We start from the raw sequence: 25,719 nt of genomic DNA on the forward strand, positions 1-25,719 counted from the left end.
AGGCAGAAGCAAATTGAAATGCTTCCGAAAACAAAGCTTTATTTGCTTCTACAAAATTGTTTTGAAAAATTGTTATTGATCATGGACAAAGCGAAAGTTTTAGCAATCTGACAGTGACAGCTCTGAGAGGTGAAAATTCTGTTGGGGAAAGTGCAAGTTTAATGGTGAACAATCAAAAGATTTCCTACAGAGTAACGAAGTGCTGCAATAAGCATTGATATCTGGAACAAGAGAAAAAATAACCAAGAATAATAGATACAAAGAGTCTTAAACATTTGCACTGGCTTCACCATGGATGAACCATCCTTGCAATGGCATCATAAGCTTATGATTTGTTTGTTAACCAGATGGCACAGAAAATATTAGTCATGTGTCAGGAGAAGAACAATTTTCAGTATTGAAAGTATTGCTGTTACCACATAACAACATAAGAAGAGCCCTGCTGGATCAGGCCATAGGCCCATCCAGTCCAGCTTCCTGTGTCTCAGAATGGTCCACCAAATGCCTCAGGGAGCACACAAGACAACAAGAGAGCTGCATCCTGGTGCCCTCCCTTGCATTGGCATTCTTAGGTAGCCCACTTCTAAAATCAACTATAGAACTATATGAACTACAGAACCATAGAACTATATGAATGTTTTTCGTTTGGGTTTAATGGAAGCTAGGAGTATTTTATAGTAGCTGAAGAGGCATGCCATTCCCTGCTTCAGGTCCCCTGCAGGGGAAATTGTCATGGAGAGGTTGTGTTTTCTTAAATAATTGCCCAACCTCCTTTAGGTGTGCAACATTATGCACAAGTCCAAGTTAACTTCCCCAGGGCAAGGGAACGAATGTTTCCTTACTTCGGAGACCTCCAGTGACCAAAATTCTTCTGCAGGATACAGTGGTAGCCATTCTAGCACTACTGCATTACCATGTGGAGAGTTACAGCCCAATCCTATGCACGTCTACTCAGAAGTAAGTCCCATTAGTGTCAATGGGGCTTACTCCCAGGAAAGTGTGGATAGGATTAGGATTGAGCTGCAGAATCATTGCTTTTTCAGTGTAGACTCTTTGCCCCCCCCCCCCCAATGGAGAGGTTAGCTCTGCACTGGGTGGGCAAAAAGTCTCCCTCTTTGTTACAGCATATCAGTATAGCTGGGAACTGATAATTGCCCTAAATGTGCGCTTTCTTTTATCTAACCAGGGCTAATAAGCATCTGCTGTTTGGAAAATGTCAGATGGAGCCAAAGTGCATGCAATTAGATAAGGATAATATAGCAGATAGTAGCGATAGATACAGTATTGCTTCTTTTTTGCTGTAAGAAAGCTTGCTGGCTGTACAGCACAGGGCTGGAGATGGTAAGAAATGGGGGGAAAAGAGTGAATGCAATGAAGTGAGAAGGTTAGACGGGGTGGGAGAAAACAGGCTAGTTTGCAAACATACTTTTCCAACGCTTGATAAATGGAGAGTTGTCTGGGATACAAATCAGTAATTTATAAGGTTAGAGAAAGTCAAAGAGGAACGGATGGGAGAAGATTCAGAAGTTATGTCTGACAGCAGATATGTCCTTTCTTGACTATGAGACATTTAGGGCGCAATCTTAACCAACTTTCCAGCACTGACCTAGTTGCAATGCAGCCCCAAGGTAAGGTAACAAACATGACCTTGCCTTGAGGAGGCCCTCTTGTCTGCCTCCCCACTGCAGGATGCAGTGCATGCCACATTGGCACGGCTTTGTCAGTACTGGAAAGTTGGTTAGGATTGTATCCTTAGAGTTACAGTGTCATTTTTTAATTTTCTGTGTTTATCTTGGGTTATCTGGAACCTAAGTATAGTAAACTGTATATAGTTCCTAAGAATATAAATGAAAATACGTTGTAGTCTGTATTTTCATTTTTGTATACTTATGACATGGATCTTTGTCCCTGGTACAAATTGCAGAGGGAATGTGCCAGAAGACAGTGTGAAAGGGACTTTGAATTTCATTTTTTTTCAGTGACTTTCATTATGCACGAAATGTACCTGGCATATGCTTGTGTTGCTTGTCAAAGCAATGGTGTGCGTCCAAGATACAAATTTCCGGAGAGAGTGTGACAAAATGGCATAAATGGATTTTGAGTTATTTCCTCCTGTGTCTGAAACATACCTGGCATATGCTGGTATTTATGATGCAGTAAAAAGTACTTGACAAGTTTGATATTCAGGTTGATCACAATAAGCATTTAGTTTGCCATTTTATAATTTGTTAATTTTTTTAACAGAGTTATTCTGCATACTTCTCCTTCTGGACATTTTTTTAAAGAACCTTAGTTGAGAAAATCTGTCAGGCTCACAAGTGGGAAATTTAGAAATGTTTAGGGCTGCATATGTTTAGGACTAAATCATTTTCCCATTTGCCTGGGAGACAGTATGTAGCTCCTGTTACATGTGACTTACAACACATAATTAAAAACACAATGAAAAGCTAACTAATAGCAACAAAATACAAAGGGAGATAAAATCCAAATAACCTTGCATTTACAGCAGTGCAGCAAAGGCCAGCTGGAAGAGGTCTGTCTTCAGCAGTTAATAGAAGATCATCAGACCAGGGGCTTGCTGTACCTCACAGGGAAGATTTCCAAAAAATAGATCTACCATAGATAACTCATTCTCTGCCAACTGCATTTCAGAAGGTGGCAACACTTGCAAGAGGACCTCCCTGAAAAATATTGTAGAGTGGACAGATTCCCCTGCAAGAGGTCCTTGAGATACTTTGGTCCTGTGTGTGCTTTTAAAGGTAATAACTCTGACCTTGCTTTGTGTCTGGAACCATACTGGTAACCAGTGCAGTAGCTGCCACAGGAGCTGTGATGATACAGCCAGGAGCCTATTGACGTTTGGGCAGCTGCATAAGTTTCTGAATGGTCTTCATAAACAGCCCCACACAGACCATGAGATAACTAAGGCATGGGGTACAATTGAGGGGAGCACAGCCCTGGTATTTCTCCTACAGGAGTAAATGTCATTAGCAGGAGCACTCAGGAGCTGTCTTTGAAACATTTTTTTAAAGGACCTTAGTTGAGAAAATCTGTCAGGCTCACAAGTGGGAAATTTAGAAATGTTTAGGGCTGCATATGTTTAGGACTAAATCATTTTCCCATTTGCCTGGGAGACAGTATGTAGCTCCTGTTACATTAACACAGGGTTCTCAAACTGTGTGGGGTGGGGAAAAAGGCAGCCACTCAAATCCCAGGATTGCACCACTGTGGGGACAGGGTTTTTTTTAAAAACACATCTTACCTTCTGCCAGGGTCTGGGGGTGCAGGAAGCCCCATGGAACACTCTGCAGGGCTCCCCATAGCTTGTAAAAAGAAAATAGCAATTGTGACCCAGTTCCAGGGTGCAATTGCAAAACCAGAAGTGAGTCGTGATTGCTATTTTCACTTTTTACAAGCTGTGGGGAGCCCTTCAGAGTGCTTTCTGGGGCTCCCTGCACCCCCCAGACCCAAGCAGAAAGTCAGATGTATTTTTTTTAAAAAGCCCCCTGGCCCCGCGGCGGTGCAGTCCTGGGGATTGTGTGTCTGCCTTCCCCCTTCCCCCACCCATTAAAGGAACAGAGGCCAGGACTCTAAGGTTGGGGCATCGTGACACCCCAGTTTGAGAACCACTGCATTAACTCTACAGACTTATGCGAAGTTATCTGTGTATAAGTTCAGCAGAACACAGTGGGACATTTATGTAGATAATAGCACTCTAATATACTTTTTTATATTTATCTCTCTTTTTAAATTCCATATTCCATAAATATCTTAAAACGTTAGCACCCACTCCAAGTGTTTGGGGTAAAATGAAGTCTTTAAATGAGGTGTAGTAACTTTAAAAGTAGTAGTAAGTGGCAGGAGAACAGAACAGAAATTGAAAGTTGATGATGGTGATGATGATGATGATTTGTTGCTTAGCCTTATTGGTATGTGGAGACAGGACATCATATGTCATGATGATCTCCTGCACCCAGATTTATCACTGGGCACTCCTAATAGTTAGGAGTAAACAAGCCATGCACAACATATACTCTTAAATGCATTGCTTTCTTTCAGTTTAATCTTCAGTGTAACCAAGAGTGGCTCTCTAGGTCAGGGGTGTCAAACTCATTTCATACAGTCGGCCAAATAGCATTCATGATTCCTGCGGAGGTCTGGAAGTGATGTCATTAAGCAGTTGATGACCAGAAATAAACACTTTTTTCCTCACTTAGGAATTCATTAGTTACGATTGACAGAAGACAAAATACGTTGGGGGCTGAGAAAATACACAAATCTTAATCGTATTTTCAAGTTATGGGAAAGCCCAATTACCATGCAGGCTGCCCTTTCAGTGACACCTCAGCACAGCTCAGCAGTGGAGAACAGCTGATAGTGGTGCTAGGATGGCCCAAGAGCCGGATAAAGAGCTTCTGCAGGCATCCAGAAGCATCCACATCCAGTCCCTGGAACTTGTGTTTGACACTGCTGCTCTAGGTCCTTGGATGAGCAGGGCCAGATCTGGAGACAAAGGATAAAATGGTACCCCCCATTACACTTAATCAACACCATAAAAGCCAATGGTTTTTGTTTTTTTTAAACCAAGAATAATTTGGGATTTTGCATTTTTCTCCCAGTCTAGAAGCAGGTCACCAACACATTTTTTTAATGGCGTATTTTATAAGACTTGTATTTCATTTGAATGAAGAGTTGCAGAACTCATTATTAGATCACAATTGATAAACATACAGGACCAAAATCAGCAACAATATTCTCAATAGTTATTTAAATTCAGGTTATTTTTGGGAGCCTGTCCCACATCCACGAGCATTGTTTTTGCAATGCTTAAATGCAAACTAAAATATTATGGTAGTAAAAATGGTATTTTGCAAATTTTGGAGTCATGTGTTGAACAGAGTAGTTTATTGAAACATCAGTACCCTGCCATTCCTGCAAATGCCAAGGATTTAGTTCTTGGTTTATGTTGAACAAACACAGAGGAGTACTCCTGTTAATGGTGCTGGGAGAACCCATATATTAGGTCAGGAGTGTCCAAAGTTTTTGGCAGGAGGGCCACATCATCTCTCTGACATTGTGTCAGGGGCTGGGGGGAAAAAACAATTAATTTACATTTAAAATTTGAATAAATTTACATAAGTTTATATAAATGAATATATTAAAGATGAACTTATATGAATGAATGAAGGTCTTGCAATAGCTCAAGGCCTATAAAAGGCCTTGCACAAAGCAAGGCTGGCCTTTCTTTTGCTGCTGCTACTGCATCACAGACATGAAACAGCAAGCAGTGGAGGGAGCCCTCATCCCACAGCTCACGCGAGAGGTCAAACAGTCGCCCTCATGCTGAGAGCAGTGGTCTCGGGCTAGTGCGGGCTCCAACAAATCTCCAGAGGGCCAGGGGCTCATTGGAGACTGGGGGCTTCCTCGAGGGCCGCAAGTGGCCCTAGGGCCAGGGTTTGGGCACCCCTGTATTAGGTCATGCTACATGTCTAGTCTTACTCCTGATAAGAACAGAAAGTATTAAGATTAATGCAAGACCATTCAGCAGAACAGACACACTGTAAGTCAGAAATACCTGTCACATTTTTTTATTGCTTGATAACCCTGAAGAAAATATTTGCTTCCTGCATTTGGAAGTACAGGTGCACCCTATTTCTCCATGGATTTTTTATCTGCGGATTTGTCTCAACAAGAATGGGGTGGGGGTACTGAAAGTCCGTTTCCAAGCAGCCCAAAACACTGCAAAAAGGCTCCGCCTAGCCCAGGCAAGGAAATAGCCCTGGAGCCCTGGAAGAGGCTCCCCTTGCAAAGGAACAGTAACACTCCTGGAGCCCCTGAGCCAGCCGAGGCTGAAGAGGGGAAGGGGGGACCAAAAACCTCTGTAGCCAGAACACGTACAGCAAGGTGGAGCTCTCTCTCTCTCACACACTCACTCACACACACGCACACCCACACGCACACAGAGGCAGGTGCAGTAGCAACAGAAGGGATTGCTTTAAAAAACCCTGGGAGTGTTTGCAGAGCCTTGGAGAGACAGGTGAGGGTGAGCAGAGAGCCAGACTACAAGTCCCAGAATGCTCTGGCGCAGAGGAGTTTCCATGATGGCTGTGGCCAGGGAGGGCAGCAGGAGCGGCAGCAGCAGAGAGGAGAAGGAGAACCTGCAGTGCTGTCGGGAGGCTGCCTGGGACACAGAGGAGTCCCAAGCAAGCTCAGGATCCCACCTGTGAAAGGGGAAGAAGGGGGGAGGGGAGGGAATTGAGAACAACTGCCTTAGTTTCTTTCCATCCGGAAGTGTCAGGCTGCAGTGTATTTGTGTAACTCTATGGGATTTAGCACAACGTGTTTTTTGTTAATCACCCCAAGTCACTGAATGGAACTAATGCGGATAAATAGGCTGTACCTGTAATAGCTTTATCACCCAACCAAAGAAAAAGTCTGGTGGTTTTCTTGTGTGCTTTTTTATTTTTTGACAATTTTGTTTTCAGTACTGATAATTGACATAGAAATTTGTAAATGGTGAAATTCAAATGGAAAGATCTATACATGTTCCAAGAAATAAATTTTCTGAATTATACTTGATTTCCACACCCCACACCCCCAAACTGTGGATTATGGGTGAGAGACAGAATTATTGAGAGCTTGGAAAAGAAACAAATAGTCTTCCTTCTTCAGTTACTCCCATAAAAACAAAACAATAAAAGCCTCTCATCAAAATAACACATACAATTCCACTCTTACTCCTGACCATTAGTTTAGACCTTAAAGTAGTCTGGATCTTAGTTTAGAACTTAAACTAGTCTCGACCTTAATCTCAATAGGCTGTACACTAGCGCTTTTAACAGCACTGGAAAAAAATGTATCTTTGCACTTTTGATGAGAGAAGCAGCATTCACCAGGGTTATTAACAACCCAATCCTGAGCTGGCCAGAGCATGGGGGAGCTGCGATACCAAAATAGCTACCGCAGCATCCAACGTGCAACCAGGCAGCCTGCAGCGGCTCCTCAGGGGAAGAGAACTTTCATCCCGTTCCTCTTGGAGATGGAAGTAACCCCACAATGGGAATACTCGATTCTGCAGTGGCTCTTGAGCTGGTACAGAATCAACGAGTTAGACTCTACAGCCCCACACGAGGCTTATGATCCGGTAGAGCTGAGCTTTGCCGATCCCACCCCCTCCCAGACCACTCCTTCCCCAGCCATTCCTCCTCCCCCACCCGAGAGCACCTCCTCCCCAACCCCCTCACTCACCTCTCTGCCTCCAGGCAGTCCGGGCAACCGCTGAGCGGCAGAATGTGGGCCTAGCACCGGAGCTGGCCCAGCTCCAGTGCTGGGCCAGTGGTAAGGGCTCGCAAGCGTGCCTTATGACACATTTGCGACAGTGCGCACTAGCAGCGAGCTGGCGTGCATTTTTCAGGATTGGGCTCTGAGTCTGCAATCTTAAGCACACATCTGGAAGTCAATACAGGTGTCCCGCCCATATCCATGGAGGGTACATTCCTGCCCCCCCCACCCCCCGTGGACATGGAAACTGTGGATAAGAGGAAATCCTATATGGAGAAGTACAATACTTCATTGTGCTCCTCCCGAGCCCCTTGCACCTATTGCCTTTGTTTATCTTCCTTACCCTGGCACAAAGATACCTCCCATGTTCCTTCCTTTTACAGAATGCTAAAACAGGAATGAGACAAGCAGGCAGGCACTCTGAACGCTGGAGGAACATAGCTAGAATATGAACAGAAAGCTTCCTGTTAGTGTTCGTTTAGGGCACATGCCTAACCCACTTTCCAGCACCAACATAAGGTCAATGCAGCTCCCAGGTAAGGAAACAAACATTCCCTTACTTTGAGGGGGCCTCCATGAGCGACACCCAACTGCCAGATGCAGCACACGTCCCATTGCAGCACATGTCCAACAACTATGCCAGTGCTGGAAAGTGGGTTAGGATTTGGGCCTTACAGCCCAATCCTATCCACACTTTCCTGGGAGTAAGCTGCACTGACTCAAATGGAATTTACTTCTGAATAGACTTGGGCTGAGTAGGATTGAGCTGTCAGTCTCCTCCCTCTAGCATTCAGGGTGCTGCTTGCCTGTTTTTCGTGATCCTATTTTAGCGGCATTTGGGTGATGGGTTTATGTCTCCCCTCTGCCTCTATAATAATGCTCATGTGAAAATAATTGTGTCCCCCCCAGTGGTTTTATTGATTTTATTGATGATTTTATTTATTGTCTCACATATTGTATATTTTAATATGGACTGTGCAAGCTGCCTTGCGTATTTTGCCTTAGCATAGGATAGGTGGGATATAAAACTTTGAAATAAATAAATAGCGAAGAAAGCAGTTTGTACCATGTTGCATAATGACACATTGTTGGATCCCACCTTAAAAAGTGATTTGTTCATTTGAAAAGGCAGTCGTTTTCTATAAAACTTCAAAACTATTGAAGGAGGTGTCTGCCAGCTCCTTACCCTATGATTTGTTCTGAAGTGTCTGATGTTGCAGTATTGCACATTTTATCTGGTATTTATTATTTTAGGCAATTTTACTTTGCTCTTCAAATGACAAAGGTCCCAATTTAAATGAAACCAATAAAAATCATGAATCATCTTTTTAAAAGCAATAAAAAGGTATGACTGTTGGGAGAGGTACTGTTGACTGATAGCTTGTTTTCCTTTTCCCAGGTCTATTGGAGATTCTGCTGGCCTCTGTGAGGTTAGGTGATGCATTGTCCCAGTTGGAGAAGCAGCAGTAGCTGGAGATGGGACTGGTGATATTTAGCCTTTGCTTGGAGTTTGCTCTGGACACTGTCAAAAGCTCTTTTTCTTGTTAGAGGCACATTTTGCCTTTCCAACCTGAGAAAGCCCTAATTTAATTTGAAACTCATTATTTCGCATTGCTTTCACTTTATCTTCCATAAAATGTCTCTTTGCTGTACTGGAGTTCAATAGGAGAGAATTTCTTTGACGTCATAAAATGATTGATTTAAAGAACCCTGTGTCTGTGAGTGATCAGTGAGGATTCTGAATTTTTAAAAAGCCTCTTTCAGACTCTGGGTGACACAGTATAAAGTTATATAGACACTAGTTGATTGAGGAATTGCTGAACTTATCAAAATCCAAAGCTTTAATTTCCATTTCATTAATTTGAGAGAATTTGAAACCTTCGAATGGATTGATGGCCTGTTTCCATTCCTAAATTCAGAATCATCTATTTAAACAAGCAATGCAGCCTTTTTGTCTTCTTGTACATTAGCTGTTTTTCTGCTACCTCCCCCTTGGCATGTCCTATGCAGTTAAATGGAATAGTCGCCTACATTCACAGGTGCACAGACAGATAAAAGAGGACTCACAAACTTGACCTACGAATCCATAATATTAAAACAAATCTCCCAAAGGGTTGAATGTTGGTGTCAGACTGACATCCTCCCAATCCATCCAGATATTAAGAATGAGACTTTCTGTTGCTTGTCCAAGCAGTCCTAGACTGTTTCTCTTTTTAAAGGCTTAGTATGTCATTTGTTAGCTTGAGGGAAAGAACAAGCAGAACATTGTATTGAGTGTAGCTTTTCGCATCTTGGTTTGTTGGGCATTTTTGTCTTTCAGTTGTGTTTTTCTTAAGCACCATGCAGTAGATTACAGTATTAATTAAGCTTGCTCTGTGCTCTCCACCCTTGAGCTACCAGTAGATCTCTGTTGGTGACACACAGAATTGACCGGGCATATCTTCTATTTGCCTTTTAGTTGCTTGCTGTAGATCAAACTGGACAATTAATTAAGCATGTAATAGTTTCTCATGAGTTGTTGTTTTTCATTAGAAATAGCTACAATGGCAGGACCATCTGGCTTGGGAGCAGGTCTTGACTGCTTTCCCCATTCTGTTTTGCACTGAAAAATGCTTCCTGAAAATTGGCAGGGCTCTTGGCTCCCCAAGGGTACCAATGTAGCAAATTACACTTTTGTGGACTGTGACCTTAGGACTCCTCCTTGGTCTCAAAGAGGTTTTGGTGGGACATGGTGTGTGTTCAGAGAGGAGTAAGCAGGCTGGACTGTGGTGGTGGTGTTTCAAGGCTGGCTTTACTGGCAGGGAAATTAGAACCAAACAGTGGGGCTTGATTTCCTCAACAGAAAACAGGATGGTTCATTGATCCTGATGGGTTTCTTCACCCCTGGTCATCACTGTCTCATTCTTAATGCTGCTATGTATTTGGGTGCTTGCCACTCCCCGCAGGTCAGTGCATATACCACAGAGCCTAGCTAAGCTCCTTCTGCAGGAGTAAGGTGATGTTGTCAAGCACAGGGTCCTCCAAACTGGTGGACAAGGAGTATCCAGATGCCCTGGCCCTGATGCAGCTGGTGATTCCCTACTTGGGACACACCGTCAACATGTATGCATCAGGGTATGCAATCTTTCTTTCTGAAAGATGGGTAATCAGTAATGACACAGATCTCATTTTCTAGAATTAATTCATTTTGCAGATATGAAGTAGCAGTAGATAGATTTTTGAGGTTAGGTTTGTAGATGTTTCTCTTTAGTGAATGAGTGCAAACTCTTTCTGTGATATTGGATCTACATTGTGTTTGGAGGATAAAATGTTCTTATTGTAGACTATAATCTTATTGTAACACTTTATTCTCTCTGCTTTTTGTTAATCCCTTGGCTAAAAATATGTTACAGATGTAGCAGCACAGCAGTTTTCTAAACAAAATTGGTGTTTGTGAAGCTAGCTTGATGTAGATACATAGTTTGATTTTATGTGGCATGAAAATATTAGGACATTTTATGTAAAGTTAATTGGCTTTTTTCCAGCAACAAAATTTACCACATCCAGCCAGCAACAAAATTTACCACTCCAGTTCCAATAAGTGCACAGACAAAGCTGACAGATCTGTTTGGTCAATCAGGCTTATAATTTAAGCGTTTTTATTGCAGTTTAAGAGTTCCAGGCTTATAATATTGGCTACACTGAATGTTTGAATATTTTAGTTTCCAGGATAGAGATACAGCGTAGCATCAAAAGGTTCTCTTTCTCTAGAGCAGCAATCTCTAAACTGGAGACAGCTGCTCAACAAAAACTCCCTTCCCATCCCGCGTAGCACTTACTCTTACGTTGCTCTGCCGCTTCATTTGTCGCCCATCTGGGCATAGGGATGCTCTGGGAAGTTGTGTCTGTGGCCCACATCCCAGCAGGCTTTGCACCAGGATGTCCAGGCTATAACCATGACTACCCAGAGTATCCCTATGCCCAGACAGAGCAGCGGAACAGTAAGTGCTGCTTACAGAGGGGAGGGATTTCGGCAAATGCTGCATCCAGCCCATGGGCCAGGGTCTGGTGAGCCCTGCTCTTGAAGAAAAAGTCCTTTTTCTGGAAAAAAAACAAAAACACAACTTTCATCAGAGGAAGGAAACCTTTGAACACAACCCACAGTTTTAGGAGGAACATACAAAAGAGGATGCGTATTCTTTTTAAAAGAAAAAAAATCATTTCTGTTCATTTCCCAACTTTCCCTTCTTTAATTCCATTTTGCAAGGTCTGGACAGAATTTCTTTCTTCTGTCTAGAGCAGGGGTGCTCAATAGGTGGATCACGATCTACTGGTAGATCGCGAGGCAAAATGAGTAGATCGCGGAGTGCCGACCCCCCCTCCCTTCAGGTGCCTCTGGGTGGAAACGCCGGGAGTAAGGCCCATTGTACTCAATGGGGCTTACTCCCAGGTAAGTGTGGCTAGGATTGCAGCCTCACAGCCTAATCCTAGGCATGTCTACTCAGGAGTAAGTCCTGTTATACTCAGTGGGGCTCAAGGTACACCAACATACATTGTACACATAAATGTTATATGTTATGATGGCGCGGACATTGTAAAAAAAAAACTGGTAGATCTCCGGGCCTTGCTGGGTTTCAGAGTAGCTCTCGAGCCAAAAAAGTGTGAGCACCCCTGGTCTAGAGTCATTCCTGCCAATCAGGAGCTTCCAAAGTAAACTCAGTGATTATGTAATTCCATGGACCTGGAGGACCTGAGGGCAGAGCATCTTGAAAAGAGCATATGAGTGATCCCAGACACTTGGATTACTCTTATTCTGAGCACTTATGCCACAAAATAGCCTCTAAGTTCCAGGTGAACCTGCAGCCAGTTTCCAGCACCTTGCCTTCTCTTCCACTCCTATTCTTCATTTTGCTCGTGACATCTCTGAGAAAGAAATATAATGCCAGACTGTGGTGTAGTCAGCTCCAGCTGAAGCAGTACCCAAGTTTTTCACTCCCATTTTCTTGGCACCTCCTCCTCATCGCCTCCACATTCATCCTCCTCATCCCCCCACCATGTCTTCAAAGCAGGCGGGGCAGGAGAATTCTGGGAGTGAAGGACTAACTCTTCTGCTCCCTCCCAGACTGTTGAGAAAGTGGAAGAGGAGGACAGAAGGTTGAGTTGAGAAAAGTGTGGGGAGCTGTTCCAATCTTTCTCTATGCACTAGTGTACCTAGGGGAGCAAATGCCCCGTGTGGCACCCTATGGGGGGTGCTGCAACCCTTCCCCCACTGCAATTTTTTTCTTTTTTGGGGGCCTGAAACTGGGCTGTTTTTGAGGCCTTAGAAGATATTTTAAGGGACCCAGCCCCCGGAAGGTCTTTGAGGCCCCTAGAAATGACAAAAAACTGACTTTCACGGAAAACCAGAAGTGCTGTTTTTCAACCTTTCTGGGGGCTGGGGAAGCTGTCCATGGCCCCCACCCCAGAAGGCCTCCTAAGGCCTTCAGAATGTGGAAAAACGCCACTTCTGGTTTTCTGCGAACACTGGAAGTGCTGTTTTGGGGGCTGGGATGGCATTTTGCAGACTTTGCCCCTGGGCGGTACAGGGGCCAGATCCTTATTTGCTTTTGTGTTATCTAGAAGGAGAGCAATCATGAATAAGACTGAAGCAACCCCTTCCACCTACCTTCCATGGTGCAAAAAAACAAAAAACAAAACCCAAAAACAAAAGGATTCTTTTCCATCCCTCACTGAAGATGTTGTCTGCTGCCAGGGATTGAATTCAGTCCACCTTATTGTGCTCTGTCATCATTGAGTCACAGTCCATTGTCAAAAGGAGAAAAGGCACTTGTTTCATCTGTCTCTCAGTTTCCTGTAAATGCCCTTGTTCACGCTGATTCTCTCTCTCTCTCCCCCCCCCCCCCGATTCTGTATCCCTTTTTGGTTTGCATTTGTTTTTTGGATTTAACAAATTATTATTTTTTTGGTATAAAATAAGATGCGTAATGAATAATTTCAATAACTGAAGCTATAATAAAGCTTATTGTATGAGCAATAACTTTGTTGAAAAGTGGTATAAACAGTTTTTTTAAAGGAATTTTTAAGGTATTGTTTTTTAAAGGGATTCTTCAGAGGTCATTCATAATTAATATTAACCCATAATATTGGGTTGTGCTTGTTTTGTTTCCTTTCATTGGAAAAAGTATGTTCTGTTTCGACCAAAAAATATATTTTAAAAGTATGGAATGCTTTTTATGATCTTGAAGCAAATTAAGGGAATAGAAGTCACTGAGGAAAAATGACACAGGTGAATTTGGAATGTATAATTTACAGCCCAATCCTACCCACACTTTCCTGGGAATAAGCCCCATTGACACTAATGGGACTTACTTCTGAGTAGATATGCATAGGATTGGGCTGTCAATCACACAAGTCTCAATTTCTTATTCACTTTTGTATAATAAACTGGAAGATTTGGTTGGAAGAGGATGTTCTTATTTATTATGTCTGATTAAGGTCTTCAGATTGAATATAAAAGTTCCTCCCCCCAAAACCATCTTAAGTAGCAATTGTTTCTGCTACTTTTGTTGCAATCTAAATGCAAATATAGGCTACAAAGCCACAGGATTATATATACAGATATGACATTACTCTTATTCAGACAGCAGAGGGCAGAGTTTGCTGAGCAGAAATCAGTGAAGGTTTGAGAAATGAATCCTTGAAAGCAGCAACATGTGAAGTAGGAACTAGTAAGGACAAGGAAGAAATCGTAACGTTATTATGTTGTTTTGAAAAGCACCCTGTGCCAATTCCTACACTGTGAGTAGAACATCTTCTTAAGTTGCTGCTCCTTTGCAAATGAACACTGGAAATATGCTCTTGTGAAATCAACGGACATTAATTAAGTGAGAAGTGTTTAGGGTTGGGGAGCAAAGCTTATACATAGTTGAGGATTCCTATGCAATCCTCTGAAGGACGTTGCATGTCAGTGAATTGCTTAATGCAAAAACACAGCTCAATAAGGAACTGCTTATACCAAGTCAGACCATTGGTAGTCTCAGTACTGTGTTCACTGATGGAGAGAAGCACGCTAAGGTCTCATGCAACAATGGTGGTATTTTATGGCCCAATCCTGTGGGCCATTTATGTCAGCAGATCTAGTGATCATAAATGACCCTGCTATTGTGCCAGTGTCACACCGGATGGAGCTGCTGATAGAAATGGCCACATGCACCAGATTTGCTCATACTCTGAGCTGCCCCAGCAGTAACCGACCTGCCCTCACTGTGCCCTGGGGCAATTCTGGGACATGATGCCACCTCCAACATGACACACACACACCCCGCCATCAAGCCGCCCTCCCCCTCTCCCCAGGATACTTATCGAGGCTCGTGGAGCCTCATGTAGCACACAGGATGACTCAAAAAGCCTTCTGAGGCTTATCGTACTGTTTTAAAAAATACTTCTAGTTTCCTGACGAAACTTGGTTTGGGGTGGAAATAGCAGGGGATAGGAAAGCTGCAGGGGTGGATCTTGGTGGCAAAAGCACCTACTGGATCCAACCCCACCCTACTCCCTCTCTTTGGACACCAGAAAGACCCATAGGCAATATTAGTTTTTTACTTGCCTCTCACTGGCTGTTTCATTGTCCCTCCCCTCACCATGGCATGCAGCATGTGCTCTGGCAGCACGGCTGCAAGGTGTTAATATGATAGAGGACAGGATTGGACTCCTAATCTAGAACCTTCCACATGCCAAGCATGTGGTCTGCCACTGGATATGTTTCATCTCCTTTTGACCATTCCCTCAATATGAAGAAGTCTTAATTCTCTAAATAGGTGCTGGTACCAATGACCATTGCCTGAATTGCAGATATAGACAGATAGTAGCTGTGAAATTTCACTGCAGGTGAATAAAAATTAAGTCTGATCATGAACAGCCATCTGATTGAATTTTCCTAGCACAGCTGTAAATAGCTGAGATGGGTGAACATGATGGATGTTAGTCATCAGCTTGCTCTATGCACGCCTGACAAAAACTCATTTTCTAATTTTCTTCAAGAATTATGACCAACATTATTGGCGACATCCATGGTTTTTAATCACTCGATACTAAAATGAGCTTCTTGATAGTAAAAATGGGTTTAAAATTTTTCAAAATATATTTTCAGGATTTGAAGGAAGAGCTGGGAAATAACGTATTGTTGCAAAAAGCTAAAGCAGTATTATCATACACTGTTACAATACATATGTTAATATACAGAGCCAAATCATACCTTTTTTTTTGCTTGACTCAAAAAATCTACACAATCTTCTTCAATGCAGCGTTACTTTTGCACACTGAGGACTTTTCAGTTATATGTGGCTTTTCATAGTAGTGGTGATTTAAAGAAAGTGTGTTGCATCACACTGGTGATTTATCACAATATCACATACTAATTAATCAGGAAAAAGGTGCCGAGATTTTTTTCTGGTTGACAGTGGTCCAGTTCAGGTGTTGCAACAAACTCTGCTTCATTGTTACAAGAATGTGCCATAATGAACCTTGAGTTCATGTGTTCCCCCCCTACCCTTGTACATGATAAGGAAACAAGCTTTATATCAAAGTTTGTAACAACCACCATTGCCCATTTTCTGAATGTGAGAAACAATGACTTCTACACACTATAATTCATGTTAACTATTGTTTGCAGAAGCCACAGCATCCCATATGTGAACGAAATGGGAAAATGGCTTGTTACAAACCATGAATGCACTAAACTATCTCCCTTGAGTATGGAGACAGAGGGTGGAGGATGAGGACTGTCTTCATGTCTCTTGTGCACATAACACCAAACCATGATTTGTTGTCTTAATGAGGCCCATAACTTGTCAATATATGGTTTGCCTCTACTTTGGAAAGTCATTTGTGTATTAAGGGAAAAAAAAGATATTGAAGAGCTGAAACCAGAGGTGGATTGACTATGATCCTAAATAAGTTGCAATGTAGAGTTACATGAGCAAAGACAGGAGTCCTCACCATATCATCATTATCCAATTACTGTTGTTAAGCCTACCTTGTATTGGTAGGCTTAAAATTCTTTGCAACCAGTGGTTGCTCTATCAGCAAGAAGAAGGCCCAGGTTTTCAGGTACAGAAGAACCTGGAGTACATATGTTCTCCAGCCAAAATATTGTTGGTTACACACAGTACTGTGTGTTACTGTGTGTTGTAGAAGGTTTCAGACAGGACACATAGTGTGCACAACCATTGTCAGCTTTCAGAAGTTGACATAGCTATGTCAATTTGGACATTTGCCAGGTGCCTGCATATTTGTCTGAATGCCACTGTGATTGTCAACCATTTCTGCAGTTGGAAAAAAATCTACATATACCGTTGACATGTTATATTTTTGCCATTTCCTTTAACTGGATCAATTACATCATCTGTGGTTGATGTGTCCTAAATGGTAGATGGTAGATGGGTTACAGGATAGAAATGGGTAGAAATTAAATCTAACAGAGGGACCATTGGGTCAAATCCAGCTAAAGTTAAGCACATTTAAGTTCTGTTGACACTCTCACTCAGTGGAAATCAATGGGTCTTAAAAGTACTTAACCCCTGAACATAAGTACAGCTTGGAGAGATTAGTCCAAAGGACTATCTTGTCCAACATCCTGTTTCCTGCAGTGCCCAAATTTCTGCCTCTGGAAAGCTCACAAACAGGAGAGAAGGCATACTACTTCCCTGCCATTGTGCCCTTGGAACTGGTATTTATACTGAACCAGAGGCATAGTCATCCTGACTAGTAGCGATTACTAACTCTGTCCACTCTAAATGTGTCCACTTCCATTTTAAAGTCATCCAAGATATAGTGTCCATCATCACATCTTGTGGTCATGAATTCCATAGGTGAATTATGCTCATTGTATAAAGTACCTCCTTTTGTCTGTCCCTAAATCTCCCACCAATCAGTTTTATTGGATGACTCCAGGTTCTAGTATTGTGAGGCAGGGGGGAAATACTTCTCTCTATCCATCTTTCCTGTGCCATGTATAATTTTATGAATCTCAATCATGCTTCCCTTAATCACCTTTTCTCCCAGCTACAAAATCCCCAACATTGTGCCTTTCCTCATAAGAAGATGTTACAGGCCTCTAATCATTTGGGTTGCTCCCTTTTCCACCTTTTGCAGCTCTTCAGTACAGTTGCTTTTATGGCTGCACATTTGGAGTATCCAGGCACTTGGCAATTACATCATATGTCATCATTGGACTTCTGGCAGAGCCAAGCTCTGGGCTGGATGGCCTCCCAACGTAGAGTGAACACTGCTTGCTTCAATATCCTCCTTGAGGAGTGGAACCTGTAAGCAGTGTATTCCAAGTATGGCCATACTTGATTAACATAAGAACAGCCCTACTGGATCAGGCCGTAGGCCCATCTAGTCCAGCTTCCTGTATCTCACACCGGCCCACCAAATGCCCCAGGGAGCACACCTGATAACAAGAGACCTGCATCCTGGTGCCCTCCCCTTAGATTGTTCCCTTTCCCATTTTTTTTAAACAATGTGGATTGTGTTGCATATAGAGCAGTAATGAGCTTGGTGGGAGTAATAAATTAAAAGAGATACTTGTTGAAGCTAGGGGGCGCTATCCATGTTCCTATGAAGTGGCAGAAGGTAGGTCAGTTTGGATACATGCTTTCTGTTTTAAGAAGGTTCTTCCTAAAGTTTCTTTTTTCCTATAAGAAACAAACTTGAAATTCTAATGTTCATTTAGCGGAGGCAACATATGTGATATATCAAAACGTGCTACAATTGAATTAAATATATTAAGGAATTAGACTGAAACTAGATGCTATGGGAAATTTGTAGCTGCCCCAGAAAAGAGCAGCATTTGGTATTATCCTTTCACTTCTCTGAGAGAGAGGGCCCCATATCTGCAGATCCTATATTCGCGGATTCACTTATCCATAGATTGGGTCTGCACTCCCCTAGTACACACCCTTCTTCACACAGCCCCTCACTTATAAGGCATTGAAAATGACACTTCTGGTTTCTCTGTAAAACAAAGTTGTGTTTTTTTAGCTTTAAAGCTCTGTCTGAGCTCAGCAGAGGCCGGGGATGGACACCCCCCGGCCTCTGCTGAGCTCAGAGGCACCTGTGGAGATGATGGGAGCAGAGCTCCTCTCACCTTAAGAACGGGGCACCTCCCCAGACCATAGGGATGGGCATTCGCCCATATTCGCAGTTTCAGATATCGGGTGTGTGTGTGTGTGTGTGTGTGTGTGTGTGTGTGTGTGTGTGTGTGTGTTCCAGAATTGAACACCTGCGGATAAGGGAGCACGTTTACTAATTTACAGTGAACCATGTGATGTTGCTGAACTTCAAGTTTTCCTGTCTCTGCAAGCATCAACCAGTGAGATGGACTGTGGAATAGGCAAAGCTGTAGTGTAGTGCAGTGGTTCCCAAACCTTTTAACACTGGGACCCACTTTTTAAAATGACAATCTATGAGGACCCACCTAGGTTTACCAGAATGGAAAGAAATATGTATGTATGTATGAATGAATGAATGAATGAATGAACAAATGAATGTATGTAGTTATTTATTTATTTTTAAGTAATAATAACCAGAAACATTTATCTCCCTACATTTACACATGCTTGCAAACTGCAGGAACTGAGCTCTTTGCAGCGTAATTAGCAGCTGCAGTAAATGATTTTTTTGAATAGCCTCAGGGCTTGAGGCAATTAGTTATCTGATCTTTCCATCACCTTTTGGCAACACACCAAAAATCAGGTCAAGACCTTCTAGTGGGTCTTGACCCTCAGTTTGGGAATCACTGGTGTAGTGCCATCCCATCATGCATTTTGTATTAGCAGATGTTACTGGGAGAGAGAGGGGGAAGATACCTGGTACTGATGGATTCAGTAGCAATGACTCATCTCCCATAATGTCCTGCTGAGATTTTTGGAGAGTTGACAGAGGCAGAAGCAGGAGGAAAGTAGGATATGATATGAAGAGCTGAGTGAAAATTTAAGCACATGGGTATTTCTGTAACTAAGCCCTTTAGCAGAATGCATTTCAGCCAGCATATTTTTCAAATCTTGTTCTGGAAATTGCCTTCGAAAACTAAGTTGGAGATTTTGTTCGAGGTGTCAGGATTATGGTACTCTACAGTCCACTGAATATTTAAAGAAGTGTCAGAAAGAAAGTCTGTGTACACTATAAATTAGGTCTCTCTAGGGACTAAAAGATACGTAGGGTTTTTTCTTCTTTAAGTAGCTAGCCTACTATGGAAAAATAATGAATAATTGCCATGGCAACCTCCCTTTCACATGGTGCTCACATCCTGTACATACATAAAGGGGATGCTATCAAAGAAGGAATCAAGACTCAGCTTATGTTTTTTGTTTCCTGAATATTCCCCTCTTCCACAAGCCCTTTGGCCAGTTGGTCAGGAAGAAAGAAAAAACTTATTAACATTTGATTTGATTCAGTCTTTGATATCATCGTCTTTTTTAATGTAGCTATAGTACTTGAACACCATGTGAAAGGGAGATTACCATGGCATTTACTCCAAGGAAGGCGCAAAAAACTGCACCCTGATTAAAAAAAAATTGCACCCTGATCAAGGTGGTTCCTGAATGGGAAAAAGGCATGGCAGGGTAAATGCAGCACCCATACTTGGGCCATAGGTAGGAGAGGCATTCTGGAGACAGGGTAGGAAAAGACTGTCCTGCTGGTTTGACCACTAGGCGGTTCGGCCTAACTTATTATTCAAGAAGGCATATGCTTGTAAATGGGACTATGCCATGGTGGGGAACTGGAATTTGCAAGATCTTAGAGGAGGATGACACATAGATTCCCCAGAGTGATTCAGTCTTCCATTCCAATCAATGGTTCTTAGTAAGATCTTGATTAGGAGAAGCCATGCTTCACCGCCTCCAGGGAGAAGTCCTGGCTGACCTCCTGAAATAGGTATCAAAGAACCAAGCTATGAGAGACTGTGCACATTTGGAAAGAGAGATCATGGCAACAGGATGCACCCTGGTAAAACCACACAGAAAGTGGTGATATGGCCACCCACCCACTCACCTTGCTCCTTCCTCATGTGCCCCTTTGAACAAATCAGGGAGTGCAGAATGTACTATGAATGTGTCTTACACTTCCTGTTTTGTTTGAAGCGACTGGATGAGGAGGAGAAGAGGTAGTGGCAACCTTGGATTGCAATTTTGGAAGAGTAACCCATGGTGGCATCTGTATATCAATTGACTGACCGAATGTGCACCCCAGCTTCCTACCATGGCCAATGGCACTCAAGGCAGCTTACAAAATAAAAACACCAATACAGTTATAGATAAACCAGCACTAAGCTGATTTGAATACCCACTAGGGAGATAAAGTGGAATATAAATATGTAAGTAAATAAATAAGACGTTAAAACATAAAAACAATAGAACACAATTGACTCCAATGGATCACAGTTAAAAATAATATTTCATTTAAAAAGCTAGAGCCTCTGATGTCAGCAGTTAGATGCTTTTCAAAATAAATAAGACCCCACTGACAGGACTCTAAGGAGGGAGCTGTTCTTAATTCCAGGGGGAGGGAATTCCATAGATAGGTTGGCAATCTTCAGTCTCGAAAGACTATGGTAGAAGCCTACAGCACCTGGTATTCCCAGGCGGTCTCCCATCCAAGTACTAACCAGGCCTGACCCTGCTTAGCTTCCAAGATCAGATGAGATCAGGGATGTGCAGGGTATGCCACCACCAAGAAGGCCCTATTTCTTGCTCACTTCTGTTGGTGGTGGCAGTCAGAAGGGCCCCCTTTGATGACCTGAGAAGATGGGTAGGATTATATGAAAGGAGGTATTTGTGCAAGAGGTGCTTGGACTCATACCAAGCCTTTGACTGTATATGGAACATATGAAGCTGCTGTGCCAGACAGACCATCCAACCCTGTGATATTTGTAGGTGTATTTTTAAAACTCCTAAGCCTGAGATCTTTTTCAGCTCCAAATCATAGTGTCATACTTTTTTTGCCTTAGTTCTGTTCATAGCTGTCAGTTTCTGCTGCCTCCTCAAATTTGTGTTGCCAAAGTTGGTACCACTGAAAATCTGGGTTCTCCCCTCTCCATTAGTTCACAGTTGGTGCCAGTAGGGGTTTTGTTTGCAAGACCTTTGCTGGAGTTCTGCATATTATAAATTTCCATTGCCCTGGAATGAGCATAGTCTTAATTTCAGATTGAATATTAGCTGGGTCACTGTTGGTGGACCTGAAGTTCCTGCTCTCACTGTTCCCAGTTTTCACCCAGGTTAAGCATAGCTCTGTTAGTAGATTAAACTGCTCCTTGTTTTACTGAAGTCACAAGAGCTACTGGCTTTCCATTTTGTTGTAGCTGCTGTGCTGCTACTTCTGATACTATCATATATTTGTATGTGGTGTCCAGGGGCATACATACTCATGTAGAGCAGCTCCCAGAAAATCTTGGGGTCAGCAGTCTGGCAGATGCACCAACCTCTGAGTAGAACAGCAAACTTATTGTAGCTCCGATACCACTTAGAACATGGCAGGCATGAACAGAGGGAGTCAGATCGTGAGACCCACCCTGAGAGGTGGCTATGAGGTGGATTTATTAAATATTCACCCATAGGTAACACATGTCCACTATGCTTAGCATTGCCTACTCTGGTAAAGGCCTTTTCCGATCATTCTTAATGACCGATTGGACCTGGGAATTTCTGTATTCAGTGCATATGCTCTAACAACAAGGGGCCTTTCAGAACTGAATTTTTAAACACACAGCCTCCGTCATCTCCTGGGCAGAGATGTTCATAAGGATTCAAACTGGTTCCTGGAGCATTAGAATAGAAAAGACCTGGCAGAGTGCCTTCAGAGCTGCTCATTCCAGTTTGCTACAGCTTCTTGTCATTCAGGAGGTGTCCACATATTAAAGGGGGGGGGGAAACTGACACTGACTTCTGTTTTTATTTTGGTGAAAGACTGTTTTGGAGCCTGTTCTGAAACTCAGGCAGGCAGAATTTCACTGGAAGGAAAGAGCCTGACAGCAACAATGAAAGCATTCTGTGTATATGAATGTGTGCGTGAGACAGGTAGCTTGCAACTTGCTGGCTTAGCCAGGGGGCTGTCACTGATACTCTGGCAATTGAATATTAATGACACTTGCAGGCTAGAGTGGAGCTATGAGTAGGCATAGAGTAGGCTATGACAGAAAGCTGCATGTGTGGGTAAGGGCAATAAAGAGTGAGGATGTGGGGGGAAGAAGAACACAGGTAAACCTAAGATTTACCTTAATGGTAAATATGTAAGCATTGCTTAGAATGCTTGAAAGTTTCGAAGGCAGTGTTACAATAAATAAGAAAGAGATAAATAAGAAGGGAAGAAGTGTGGTATGTTTGTTATTCTATGTTGTGATAGCATTCTAGAACGAGGGCCATGCGAAATGTTTGCGTCGTCAGAACTAACGCCTTGAAAATCCATGATTGTTAAAAAGGATGGTGAGTTAGTCTTACCTTCCACATGCTTGGTCTGATCTTGGAAGCTAAGCAGGGTCAGGCCTGGGTAGAACTTGAATGGGAGACCGCCTGGGAATACCAGGTGCTGTGGGCTTATACCATAGTCTTTCGAGACTGAAGGTTGCCAAACAACATTTAGTCTTGCAAGGGGCAACCCAAATGTGAGCCATGAGAGCCATGTGGTGTAGAGTACATGGCAGACCAGGATGGGCAGACACCTAGTTTTGTATCCTGTTCAATTACATTCACTGGATAACCTTGCCCACTCACTGAGGGGATGATAAATGGAGAAATACCACATATTGGAAGAAACCCAGGACACAAGTGTGAAAAACAGCAATAAAAATAATTCTAGGCAAGCTTGAGCTCCAGCATTTCTTATTTAATAATAATAATAATAATAATAATAATAATAATAATAATAATACAGGTATTTCTATACCGCCTTTCTTGGTCTTTATTCAAGACTTTATTCAAGGCGGTTTATTCAAGGCGATCTCTGCCAAAGATCTCCAGCAGCTCATGGATCGTTTTAGCAAGGCCTGCCAAGATTTTGGACTGACGATCAGCCTGAAGAAAACACAGGTCATGGTTCAGGATGTGGACTCACCTCCCTGCATTACAATCTCTGCGCATGAACTGGAGGTTGTCCATGACTTTGTGTACCTTGGCTCAACGATCTCCGACACTCATTCTCTCGATACCGAGCTAAACAAGCGCATCGGTAAAGCAGCTACCATGTTTTCCAAACTCACAAAGAGAGTCTGGTCCAACAAGAAGCTGACAGAACATACCAAGATCCAGGTCTACAGAGCTTGCGTCCTGAGTACACTTCTGTACTGCAGCGAGTCATGGACTCTTCGCTCACAACAGGAGAGGAAATTGAGCGCTTTCCACATGCGCTGCCTCCGACGCATCCTCGGCATCACCTGGCAGGACAAAGTTCCAAACAACACAGTCCTGGAACGTGCTGGAATCCCTAGCATGTATTCACTGCTGAAACTGAGACGCCTGCGTTGGCTTGGTCATGTCGTGAGAATGGATGATGGCCGGATCCCAAAGGATCTCCTCTATGGAGAACTCATGCAAGGAAAGCGCCCTACAGGTAGACCACAGCTGCGATACAAAGACATCTGCAAGAGGGATCTGAAGGCCTTAGGGATGGACCTCAACAAGTGGGAAACCCTGGCCTCTGAGCGGCCCGCTTGGAGGCAGGCTGTGCAGCATGGCCTTTCCCAGTTTGAAGAAACACTTTGCCAACAGTCTGAGGCTAAGAGGCAAAGAAGGAAGGCCCATAGCCAGGGAGACAGACCAGGGACAGACTGCACTTGCTCCCGGTGTGGAAGGGATTGTCACTCCCGGATTGGCCTTTTCAGCCACACTAGACGCTGTGCCAGAACCACCTTTCAGAGCGCGATACCATAGTCTTTCGAGACTGAAGGTTGCCAGTACAAAAAAAATATTCAAGGCGGTTTACATAGGCAGGCTATTTAAATCCCCGTAGGAATTTTTACAATTGAAAGAAGGTTCTATTTTCAAGAACCACAACATTCAGATGTTTCTTTCTGATCTGGTTTCACATTCTGGCCTCCATCCTCCCACACTCGGCTCAGCTTGTCAGCTGCTTCAAAGTCGCACGGTGCCGGCAGCCTCGAACTGGCGACCTTGTGGATGTTATCTTCAGGCAAATGGAGGCTCTACCCTCTAGACCAGACCTCCTGCCCCAAATTTAAGCCAAATTAATAGGCAAGACCAAATCTCGCACTAGCCTCTTGTTAAATTTGTCCATCCTTTCTCAATGTGCTATTTAGGACAATGTTACTCTATTTAAGAAAATGTCACTTAATGCCAAATACTACTTATTAGTGTGCCTGTGCTTTTCAGTTGCCCCAGGTTGTTTCACAGAATGACAACTCTGGGTGTTAACAAATAAAGTGACATGCTATTTCTCCTAAGGCAATTTGGTGCATGCCAAAAATAACATGAAATATATTTTTAAGGTCAGTTCATTATAAATAACCCCATTTGATCCTTGGAGAACAAATGTGTCTATTAATTTGCAAGCAGCAATATTTTTCCTGATAAGTCCACAGCAGTTTTATAAACTTTGAAAAAAAAATTGTTTAAACATATATCATAACGTTTGCTTTGGCACTTTTTTCCCATAAGAACAAAAGCAAAAGGAAAAAATACGTACATATTGTACATGCTATTCGTACTGACTACAAAACTTATATGCAATCCACAAAAATAGTAATAAACAATCTTTACATAAATCTCTTAAAAAATTCCAAATGTCAAAAAATATATCCATATAGAGTTTCACAGTGGTTGAAAATGGCTGTTCTAGGGGCTCTGGAAACTTCTATTTCTGCCTACAAGTTTGTCTTGCAGTGCTAGGGAAATCTTGCAGGGATGTGCTCTGACAGACTGCTTAAAACAGTATTGATATTTCCAAGGAGTGTATTTGGAAAGTAATGGAGAAATATTAATAATGTATAACCATCCTTTTAAATAATGGATGCATTTTTATGAAGCATATTAGAGATTCCATTCCTACTGTACTGGTCATGTATGCAGACTGTTGCTGGTACTTGAATAACCCTTGAAATCATCACTACCACAAGTCCGGAAAGATGGTCACTCTGCTTCTTTCTTGGTGACTCCCGTCCCTTCTTGCTATCAAGGCCAAAATGACGCAAATCTTAGAGCATGTTATTGCACTCTGATATCGGCAATACTGATTGTCAATCGGAAAAGTGGAGCAGAATGGATAATATGCTGAAAAGAACCTTCAAAATATTCAAGAGAATTAGACTCTTTGAAATGCCAGAATTCGAATCCATAGCTAGATTGGCCTCTCATTGGTTTTGTAGCACTGAAGTATGTGTGGTAAGTTTTGACTTACATTTGTCTGAAAAGCGTTACAGTATTGTTATTTACTTCTCATATTTTTATT

The 25,719-nt window shown here is 42.6% G+C and overlaps 1 protein-coding gene and 1 pseudogene across 2 annotated transcripts in view; one reads left to right on the plus strand and one right to left on the minus strand.

Moving 5' to 3' along the window:
• DPP6 (dipeptidyl peptidase like 6) overlaps positions 1–25,719 on the plus strand; it is a 383,341-nt gene that overhangs the window by 10,238 nt on the left and 347,384 nt on the right. The window contains exon 2 of one of the 2 annotated variants that reach the window (XM_066627027.1): positions 5,439–5,468. The exons of the other annotated variant lie outside the window; for it this stretch is intronic. Within the exon in view, the coding sequence (XP_066483124.1) occupies positions 5,439–5,468 (30 nt within the window). The remainder of the gene's footprint in view (positions 1–5,438; positions 5,469–25,719) is intronic. 2 annotated transcript variants of the gene reach the window in all.
• On the minus strand, positions 20,881–20,995 carry LOC136654445 (5S ribosomal RNA; annotated as a pseudogene).

The sequence above is a fragment of the Tiliqua scincoides genome, chromosome 5 (assembly GCF_035046505.1).
Source record: "Tiliqua scincoides isolate rTilSci1 chromosome 5, rTilSci1.hap2, whole genome shotgun sequence".
NCBI lineage: Eukaryota > Metazoa > Chordata > Lepidosauria > Squamata > Scincidae > Tiliqua > Tiliqua scincoides.